The 11349-nt window shown below is 39.5% G+C and overlaps 1 protein-coding gene across 1 annotated transcript in view; it reads right to left on the bottom strand.

Annotated features, from left to right (window-relative positions):
• LOC140327541 (vomeronasal type-2 receptor 26-like) overlaps positions 1 to 9576 on the bottom strand; it is a 49209-nt gene extending 39633 nt beyond the window's left edge. The window contains exon 1 of the mRNA XM_072406931.1: positions 9425 to 9576. Coding sequence (XP_072263032.1) covers positions 9425 to 9576 — 152 coding nt within the window. The remainder of the gene's footprint in view (positions 1 to 9424) is intronic.
• Positions 9577 to 11349: the final 1773 nt, after the last annotated feature.

Genomic DNA, 11349 nt, shown 5'->3' with positions numbered 1-11349 from the left:
ACCTGGACCTCCTTCCATCACCATCAGGTGTGTTAGAATGAGTATGCAACTCAGCTGGACAACTAATTCACAACCAGTATGGACAACAAGTGGAAGTGTGTTTGTATATAATAGTGCTAAGATCAGGCAGCACAGCACAATGACAACAAACCTATAACACAACTACAAATGTACAGAGGAGTTGTGTGGACTATGTACATAATACATTCAAATACAATTATGTGACAATGGGACAAGGGCAACGAGGGGAGTCAAGTACACTTTGGTGTGGAAACCATGCAGACATTTGTACTCTTACAATACTTGTGGAAAAAATGACAAAACATTGCTGAAGAATTGCTAAACAACAGAAACTGGCATTACAAACCAGGCACAAAAACATTTCAGAAACAGATGAAACTAACAGTCATGAGGATTACAAGAAACACATCAACGCATACCATCCAAGCAAACATACCTGACTACCCCCCCACATTTCCTATGACCTTTGTTTCTTTGGTAGTATTCTTAGAAGGTTGAGTATCCTGTGTTATGGTCTGTCTGTCTTGTATTCTCCTAATTTTCTTGGAGTAGTTGACATAATATTTTCAAATGTTATGTCAACACATTTACAATTTACATTTAAATATCATGGCAACAACCAACACTACCACCACAGTCAAAGTAACCGCCTGCCCACCTTTTTATGCCTTTTTTACCTTTTCACTTCACCAACAAATGAAAACACCAACTAGTGATGAATATTTTCATCCTTACAAGCTGTAATTTTGTCACTATCATACCAGTTCATTAACAGTAGTTAGGTAAATATTCTTTTTGTTACCTAATTATTTGTTGCATATTGGTGTTCAAGACATGTAAATAGGTAAATACATTACTATACCCTATATATGTCATTAGGAAGTTATGTAATATAGTCAATTGAATATGGCTGTTGTATATATATATATATATATATATATATGTTTTTCTTTTCTGTAACTGACCCTACTAACTTTGCATTATTTTGTTTTTTGTTTTTTGTGCTTTCCCCAAGGACATTATTATTATAAAAACATTTACAACACACATGATTGTATGTATGTTGGCCAAAAGCACAGTATAACATCTTTGTGCATTTTTTTCCTCATGATGATTTACTGTATCAGAGTAATTTGGAGCTATTGGGGTCAGGGTCAATGTTCCCACTGTGGTACTTTGTATAACTGGGTTTATGTTAAGTTATTGTGTGTTACACCAGGGAACATAAACAGACTGTTATCCCATTCAGAAGAAATGGATTTTTATAACAATACAACTGATGTGAACTCCTTTATAAAGAGTGTTGTATACGTTTTCTTTGGCAATACACTTACAACACATGCTGAGCTTTTACTGGTGTGCTCTAGTAACCCCACCTTTCCGAAATGACTCCTGTGATACTGTGAGTGTTCTTTTCCTCCTGTAATTTCTAGACACCATCCAGCTACTTCATCAGCTACCATTTCCTATCTGTCTCTCTGAATAAAACAACATATACAGAGAATGCGTTTTTGTAATGAAGATGCCCTGCAAGGGCATATGTTTGTGTAGTTATTTATAATCAGTGGCTGCTATTTTGTTTGGGGGTTAGGATTGTTTGTTGAGTATTGACCAAACACTGATGAATATAGATCCTACTTTTGAGAACTATTGCAGTCGTGTGAGGTTTCCCAGTTGTCTTACATAGTGGTGTTAGAATTTGCTTGGTTCTGTTCTAGAATCCATTTACCTCACCTGGAGACAAACCTCTTTTGTTTTTTTCAAAACAGTAACACAAAGAGGATGTAGTAAAAGTGAAGAAATAACAGCCCCACTGCCGGTAGATAGCAATGGCGATATACGGGGCTATATAATGTGCAGACCACAAGGTGCAGTACTGATTGATCCTTGCTGGAATATATGCTGCACCTGGGAATAATCTACTACAATGAGCCTCATGGAAAGCAGCAAGCCATGATGATGATTATATGTAACACAGCACTATAAACTAACACTACACTCCCGGCCTGACACAAACCCAGCCTGCAGTAAATTCTGAATATCCTACAAGTACAATACCACTGATCTCCCCAGTCCCCACATCAGGGGAATTAGCAGTTTTTATACCACCCAAAATATCCTCTCTCTAACCATCTCAGCAGCAAAGCTTTTATCAAATACCAGATTTACTCTGCCAAATATATATATACATTGTTATAGCTGAATGACCGATGTTTTGGTGGAAAATTACTTTAATCAAAACCCAAGCAGTTACTCTCCTCACACCAGGTAAAAGTATAAACCCAGCCTTGTCCCACGTATGACCAGGTTTGGAATCGTTCTTCATCATTGGCCCGGCCCAGAGTTCACCTACACAAATGGTTAGATCAGAATCGTAGAAACCTTCTTTTTTATTTTGGTTTTATTTTTTATTTTATGTTAACAAAGCCCCTGAACAAATTATTGTCACCAATGTTGCTAAGGAAGGGAGGGAATGTTAAGGAAACCTATAAGAGTATTTCCCAATTTAAAAAACTCCTAGGGGGCAAAGGAAACAATCAAATGCCACTATTAGCACCCTGATACATACCCTTGTACATACAATAGGTTTTATCTGAAGTCAATCAGAAACATTTCTGTAAATGTGACAAGTTTTACAAAAAGTTTTATAAGCTTGCACTCACACAAACCAATTGTATTGTAAAGGATTGGAAGTTGTAGCATAAAAGAATATATTGTAACTAATGCTAATTTTTATAGAATGGTTATACGATGTGTTAAAATGTGAGGTTTATTTTTTTTTTAAATGAAAATGCCAGCATGGAGTGCACCTTAATATTCAAACCAGAATCTCTTCATACACTTTGGACCTTTGTGGATGGGAAATGGGGGAAGCAAGCATGGGAGCTTCTCATCCATATTATGTCCTCTGGAATCTGCTAAACAAGAAAGAGGGAAGGCCCTCATCCCCATAATGTAACCCCAATTGTTTGGATGTCCGCAGGGAGGGAGGTTATTATATGGAAGTCTCCTTCAATAAGGGATGCCTCAGATATCTGGCTCTTACTTTGGAGAAATGAGTACAGGGATACACGGCACCCCTTACACTAATTTAATTTCTCTTTCAAAAAGTATTTGAAATAACACACTGTACATGTGTTTTTTCATATTATTTCTAATGTTCATGGCTGCCCCATCACTTCCAAACAGATGCTGGGCATCAGGGCCCAGAATCAGCAGATGCATTTCTCAGGGCAACCACCAAGACAATATCATACTCTCCATCTCCAATAGTGCGGAAAGTGTTGAGGAGCCCTGTGCCACCTACTCTACAATCTTTCAGCCTGCTGGGGACTGCGAGCACGTCTGGGACAAAAAAGTCACAAATTGAATGGTACCTTCTGTGTCCGCACCCCGTATTAGTTTTCTGGCATTGCTTATGTGGACCTTATGTGCAAGAAGAACCTCTTTTTCTGCTTTGTCCTGAAAAGCCCTTTCTGAGCCTTTTTTTGTAGGGGGGGAATCATAGAATATTATTGAGGTAAGGGTGAAATCTTTATTTGTGCATAGTGCAATGGTGTAATTACTTTCTGACCCTTCCAGATCCAGTCTAACACAGTAGAACCACACAATTATCTCTCCATATCAGCCATTGTAAACTGTTCATTTCTGAAAAGCCCAGTGCCAAAAAAAAAAATATGTCACGAGGAAAAATCACGTTCATCTTATGGGAGACAGTTATTGCAAGCATAATACAGATGACTATAGATTGGGAGAGTGGGATACTTACTAAGGTGATGATTATCATAAAACTATTTCTTATTGATTTACAAGTCTGAAGTTTAAATTCAGACTTTCATCATTTTTGTCAAACTCATTTCATGGTTTCATGGCTTTCTTTCTTGAGTACTTTTACAGTTCCTTTCAAGAATCAAACCATTCACTTCTTCCACAGAGTGGACTAGTTTTCAGTATTGATGTCTCATAGGTGTGAAATGCCCTGTTACCCCAGCTGGTTGCTCTGTGCCTGGACTGGTGCATACTTCCTCTGATCACCATAAGATGGTCCCCTGAAGCTTTATATACACTTTCAAAAATACCCTTTAAAATTGTTTTACAACTAACTTTAGATGTGTTTATAGAGCATTTTTAAAATGCAAATAAACTTACAGTTGATTGTATACATTTTCATTTTTTTTAATTTTCTTTTGACTTGAGTTTAACATTGAACTAATTACAACTACGGTTTGAGAAGAAATTGCACATTATTTCCCTCCTTGTCCTTCATGAATGCACCATGTAACACTAAAGACCCCTTTCTCTAACAATGTGCCATGGAAGTGACAAGTCCTCCTAGTGACTAGTCAGTGACCATGAAGCAGTTCCTCCTATTGCAAAATGTTCTGTATGATGACTTCTGGATTAGGAAATCTAATGACCAAAGCCACCACTGACAACAAGATCCAAATGCTCATCAAAGTGTCTGACAATAAACTGCAATCCTTGGGTAAACTCTATGTAACCAGCAATTGAGATGTATTTATTGATAGTTGTACAATAATCGTAGGAGATGAAACAGAAAACAGGGATCTTCAGTAGCCACTGTGCCCAAATCATCCTTTTTTGGCCTCTCTTATTCAGCCCCTTCCTTCCCCCCAGCAAACTTTTGGCCAGTATGTTGGTCATTTATGTTGGCTTCATCCTTCAACATGAAATTCTCCTCCATATAAATTTTATGATCAGAGCTGCTGATTCCAACTCAAACAATCTTGCTTGCTTCTTGGTGATATTATTTCATTAACTTCAATTAGCCATTTAGTGATCCAAAATCAGTCTCCCTAACCATGGAATCTACATATGTACCTTCTGCAGGGCAATTTAACAGTCTGCCCACCTTCCTGACACCAGGTAAAGTACGACAGATGCTATAGGGATTCAGTAAACCATAAGGAGTTGTAGGTAGATGTAGAGGAGAAGTAGCTTGACCTGCATACTAAAGTGAATTTTATAGCGTGGCATGTTATAGGAATGGTCATTTTTAGGCATTGAATTTTACTGAGTTTTAAATATCAGGCAAACTGGCTGAGATAGTTAAAAATGGGGTGTGAAATTGAAGCATCCCAAAATTATTGATAATTCAAGGCCTGTTTTCCTGAGAGGATGGCCTACAAGTAACCCCAACCATGACTAAACCCAATGTTCGAAAAACAAAAAGCCTCCCAGCCTTTCATCCCCAGGGGAGTCCTCCTAGGCTAGATCAGAAACCAATTTGATTTTTTTTTCTTTTTTTTATAGATTGCCCTCTATCATTACACACCTCCTGCACACCATTTATTCTTATTTACCCCTTTCTTGCTTTTTCTTCTTGCAGAATCATGTAGAAAGCTTTTGCCATTACCATAAAGCCTCTTTGCCATCAGTATCTAATGTTATCTTATTCTTATCACCCCTGCATGTTTTTGCTTTGTCTTTTACTATAAATATAGTAAGTAATAAGTGTTGAAAATCTTCATGTTACAGGTGTAAATTGGTTGTAAGATTTCATAGAAACAGTCCTTGTGGGCTTTACTTATTTTATGTTGTCTTTTTCAAGGTTCTGTAACATCTATATTTCATGTTGTCAGTAAAAAAATAAAAATAAATATCACACTGCCGCTGTACTTTACCAGAGCCCTGTAATCAGTGTCAGAATTCTGAGTGTTTGTTGGATATAAAATAATTAAAAGGAATGCAATAATTAAAAGGAAAGTTGTCTACAAGTATTTAGGAAGAGTAATCTGGATGTTAGCTTTGTGTGTGTCCCCCGGCTATCTGACAAATGAAATTCTGCTCACCAATGTAAATTTTAAATTTATTTTTATAGCAGACATCATCACCAAACGATTTTTTTTTATTATACTGCTAGAGGCAATGGCTGACTTGGTGGCCAGTGAGGAGCTTTAAGGGACAAATCATGTTTGCATGCACAATTATATTTGTGTTTTAAGCAGAAAAGTTTTTTCTCTGTCAGCATATTGCAGAGCAGGGCCCCACACTCTCTGTGGAAGCAGTGGCCTATCTGCAGATATATGACCCCCCCCCCTTGCTGAGTCAGAGAGCTTTTCTCCCTGCTTATTGGAGACCTCTGGCAGGTTGGACCAACCGCTGCTTCCATAGAACCCTTTTCATAGTAAACTGGCAGGGGACAGGCTTTTCTACTCGGGCTGGGGAGGATTTTTTGGACTTTTCATGTCATTCATTGTTGTAAAGAAGAAAAAGGACACAACAAAAATGGTGACTGGGGAGAGACAGAGAAAAACATGGACCAATTCTACTTACATTAGAACCTCTAGATTATTATAGCCATGACCGGTTAAACTTGTCCTATAACAAATATACAAAAAACTTTTCTCAGAATTACTAGTCTCTCAAAATTAACAGTCCAACAAATAACCCCGGTAGAGCCCTCTCGATCTCTCCAAGGCATATGAAGTGTACACATAAGTGGGTAGAAGAAAAAAAGACATTCTCTAAAATGAAATGCCCAGGTGGCCTCCAACATCCACGTGCCTAGGTCTAACATGAGAGAAAAGTAAAGTACCCACCACCAGAATTTATGAAAAGGGAAGTAAAGCAGTGCATGCTCAGGAGAGACAGCAGAGGTCTCAAGATGGGCATCTAAAGAAAACAAGATGGGCATCTAAATAAGTATTTGGGTCTGCCCAGACTGTGGTCATCAACTCACTTATTATTACTATTATTATTAATTATTAAACAGGATTTTTTTTATAGCGCCAACATATAACGTATCGCTAAACATTAAATGGGGATTGCAAATGACAGACAGTGACACAAGAGGAGGAGAGGACCCTGCGCAGAGGAGCTAACAATCTAGGAGGTGGGGGAAGTCACACACAATGGTAGGGGAGATAGGGAGTGATGAGAAGTAGTGAGGGTTTTATGAGACAGGACAGTACAGGTAGGCAACTTTAAAAAAATGGGTTTAAATGCTCTTTTAAATGAGAAGAAAGTAGGAAGTAGGAGCAAGCCAAAAAGGACAAGAAAGATCATTCCAGAGAGTCGGGCGGCTTTAGAAAAGTCTTCCAGTCCTACATGTGAGTAGTTTTGAGATATGTCTGGTTGCAGTACTTTTATGTTACAGACCTTGAAAATGCATGCATGCATGTATATGAAAGACAGAATAGCGTCAGAATTTTTAACTCCTATACTTTTTCTGCATCAGATACTCACAAAGCATCAAAGCCAAAATATCAGCATGGCATGGGAAGAGCTGGTAGTAAACTCTTCCATAAGGACAACATTGTGCTTTCCTTCAGGAACTTTTATGTTGATCTTTATATTGTCACGGGATCCGATACACCTTCACAAAACAGTAACAGATTGGAGGCAATTAAAAAGTACCTTACCAATTCCAAAATGCTGACAATCCCTACGGATGTTAAGGAGGCATTGGAGGCTCCACCTACAGCAGGAGAGCTCCACAATGCTAAAATCACCCCCACAGGTAAAGCACCCCACTCCCTCTTTCCTACTACTAAACTTTCTGTGACTTCTTGAATTCCTATTTCATTGCGGTGTACATTTCCATAATGGATGGCTCTGGTTTCTCCCTGGACTCCCTGCGGGCTACCATCAGGGTTCTCGACAAAGAAGGCAAAAACTTTTCTTCCTGCGCCAGCTACCGCCCTATTTCTTTGCTTCAACACTTGAAACTGTTCACGAAGATACTGGCGACCAGATTGCTTTAGAGTAGTACATGGACTGGTGCACTATGACCAGCCTGGTTTTATACCCGGCAGGGAGGCTAGGGACAATAACACGAGAGTACTTAGTTGGATCCATTATGCTCAGTCAAAAAAGACCCCATTCAAGCTACTGTCTACCGACGTGGAGAAGGCTTTTCGACCACGTCAGGTGGCAGTTTATGGATGAAACACTTCTGCACACCGGTCTGGGACCCAATATGATGTCATGGATTCGAGCCATATACTCCCGTCCCACTGCTACGGTACAGGTGAATGGAGTACATTCCACACCATTTCTGATTTCAAATGGTACATGGCAGGGCTGTCCACTGTCCCCTCTGATTTTTATCCTGACCCTTGAACCCTTACTCCGTACAATAAGAGCCTCACAGGACATAGAGGGTTTAGTTATTGGTCCTAAGTCCCAAAAAATTGCAGCTTACGCCGATGTTCTCCTGTTTGCAATCTCAAAACCAATCACTTCGCTCCCCAACTTAATCATTGTCCCGGAGGTGTATGGCTCCCTATCCAATTTTAGGATTAATCTCCCAAAGTCTGCTGCTCTCAACATCTCTCTCACCGGAACGCAATGTAACCACCTTAAACGCTCTTTTGCCTTTAACTGGGAACCTCAGTCACTTCAATATTTAGGAATCAACATAACGCGAAACCTGCGGGACCTATTTTCTGTTAATTATTTACCCCTTGTCCAGTCTCTCCAAAAAGACCTCCACAAGTGGGATCAGAAGGCCTTCTCCTGGATGGGACGTATCAATATAATTAAAATGAACATCCTTCCCATGTTCCTGTACATATTTCAAACTCTTCCCATAAAGGTAGTTAGCTCGTTTTTCAAGAATCTCTCTGCTAAAATATTCAGCTTTATTTGGCACAAAAGGGCCCCCAAACTCAGCAGATCACAACTGGCAAGATCAAAGCTGGCAGGCGGGCTGGAGGTACCCAATTTTTTTCATTACCATCTAGGGGCCCATTTAACTAGAGTGGTTGATTGGTGCGGCAATGGTAGAACCAAACAATGGATGAAGTTGGAGTAATGCTCATCACCCTTTCTATTGAGTTCATTACCATGGCTACAAGTCTCAACTGCCCCCTATCTTAAAACACATCCCACATTGGGATATACGTGGGAACTTTGCTCCCGATACCTCCACAAATTAGACCTCTCACCCTCTCCATCCCTGCTTCTCCCTTTACTAGGAAACCAAGTCTTCGCATCAGAAATGGAGGACCACATTTTCACTAACTTACTTGCTAGAGGGATCTCCAGAGCTCTTAATTTCCTTACCTCGCAAAAATGGGTTGGTAGTACGGAGTTGACTTCAACATCTTTGGACTTTGGATTGGACTACTGGAGGGCGGCACAGCTCTCCCACTATCTCAGATCCCTTGCTACTCTGGAATTGTTTAACAGACCTACTACACCATTTGAACATCTGTGCATGGGTGTTGGGGGTGTCCCTCATGCCCTATCTATACTTTATATCCTCCCTCAAGATTCCCACCCACAATGTTCATCATCCTACTTTATGGAATGGGAAAAAGACTTGGGGGTTTCTTTGACCGGGGACCAGGGACTGCAAATCCTGAAATGGACTCATAAAACATCCATTAGCAATAGGTTCCAGGAATCTAACTTTAACATTTCATCCAGATAGTACCTCACCCCTGAAAGATTACACAAACGTATGCCTGAAGTGTCAGATCGCTGCTGGCGATGCCAGTCGGCACTTGGATCCTTCTTACACATATTTTGGGAATGCCCCATTATCAAGCCTTTCTGGTCCTCGGTCAGAGACATTGCCGAACACATGACGGACTGCCGGATCTCGGAGGGTCCTGCGTTCTTTCTTCTTCAATACAACCCTTTCTCAGACAAAATGTACAAGAACTCGGTGCTCAGACACTTGGTGGTGGCTGCAAACTCCTGTATAGCGGCCTACTGGAAGAAGTTGGATCCACCTCCCATTCAGCTATGGCTGCGAAGGGTCAATGAGATTCATCATATGGAAGACCTGACCTCCTGTTTAAGAGGATGGAAAAGAAAATTTGTTAACACTTGGTTTTACTGGTCCCAGTTTCTTACATCAGTGGAGTATGTTCGCTACCTGGGCACACAGTGATCATTCAGTACACATAACCTCTTTTAGGGACTTGCCGGACAATCCTGAGATTGGTGAAGGTTTGGATGTCTGAGACCCCGCTGAACACAGTTTCTGGTACACTTGACTCTGTTACCTCCCACTACAGTGTGCCCGCTCGATGTATTTTTAGAACATCAAATTTGACTACCCAAATTGTATTGAGGCACAGTAATTCTTGCCCACCTGAAAATAATCGAATCAGTTGACAATATTACAGGGAGGGGACAGGGCTCTTCCGGGCTACTTTGACACTTATCCTTGTAGGGGAGGATAAAACGACCCAGCCTGAATATTCAGGGCTGTGGACTCATTTTTGTTGTTACCTTAGTACTACTCTTCCTCTCACAGATGGCCGTCTTGTGAACGGGTCAAGTACCTGGAAACGACTTTCCACCAACTATTGTATATGCGGAATACCTCTGCTTTCTAGTGAAGCTTTGTTGACCTTTTCTTCTTGGACACGATGCAATATACCATTTTGTACAGTTTATACAATTTATAATGTTTCCTGCACTGTTATATATTTTTATATATTTTGTACTTTTTTATAATTTGTATTGTCAATTTTCCAATGTCATTGCTGTACTGCCCCCCCTCCCCTGTTTTCCACCTCCCCTTTTCTTTTACCCCTTCCCCCTTTCCGATTGTTGTAAAACCTTTAAAAATAAAAATAAAAAATGATGAAAATAAATATATTAACATGGCAATAAAGCCATGCTTTTAATAGAGAGGTCAGCATAATATGCATCTAACTATTAGTACAAAAAACAGAAGATGGGCATATTTGCTCCTGCCTACACTTTAGAAATCAATGAAAAAGTGAATTTTTACTGTTTGAAGTAGAGTTGTGGCAATAGAAATTTCCAGGCATTAACTCTTTTAAAGCTCAGAACTATCTTTAACTTTGCACAATTAATGTCCGACAAATATTGCATTTGATCCAAATTGCATGGATGCCAACTTCTATTTTTCTTGATGTTTTAAATTGAGGACAACAAACATAGATACAAAAAATCATCTGAGAACAAAAATTCAGAAACCATAACACATAAATCTAAGTAAAGAAAACAACAAGGAAAACTTGAAATTCTAGTTGTCTGGGTACAATTTTCAGCAATTGTCACTTTACACATGTTTTAGGACTGTCACTGCATGTGGTGCTGATCATATGAATCATAACATAAGCATATATAAATGTGTGCAAATACATAGGTGATAATAGAATATTCATGTTTATTTCAATGTTTTCTCCCCATTCAATGTAGCATGTTATAGCTGACTTACGCTGAACGCATGAATTGTAGAATAAGCTTCCCTTCCAATGCCACCTGCTCACCGAAGAATGTACAGTGAATATTCCTCGTATAATGATTTCTCCATCCTGAGAATACTTATACTCAAATGTATAATTCCTCATTGTGATATCACGTTGGTGAGCAGAG

This window comes from Pyxicephalus adspersus, chromosome 3 (genome assembly GCF_032062135.1).
Source record: "Pyxicephalus adspersus chromosome 3, UCB_Pads_2.0, whole genome shotgun sequence".
Taxonomy (NCBI): Eukaryota; Metazoa; Chordata; class Amphibia; order Anura; family Pyxicephalidae; genus Pyxicephalus; species Pyxicephalus adspersus.
Note: the sequence above shows the minus strand (reverse complement) of the source record. Positions and strands in the feature narration are given on the sequence as shown.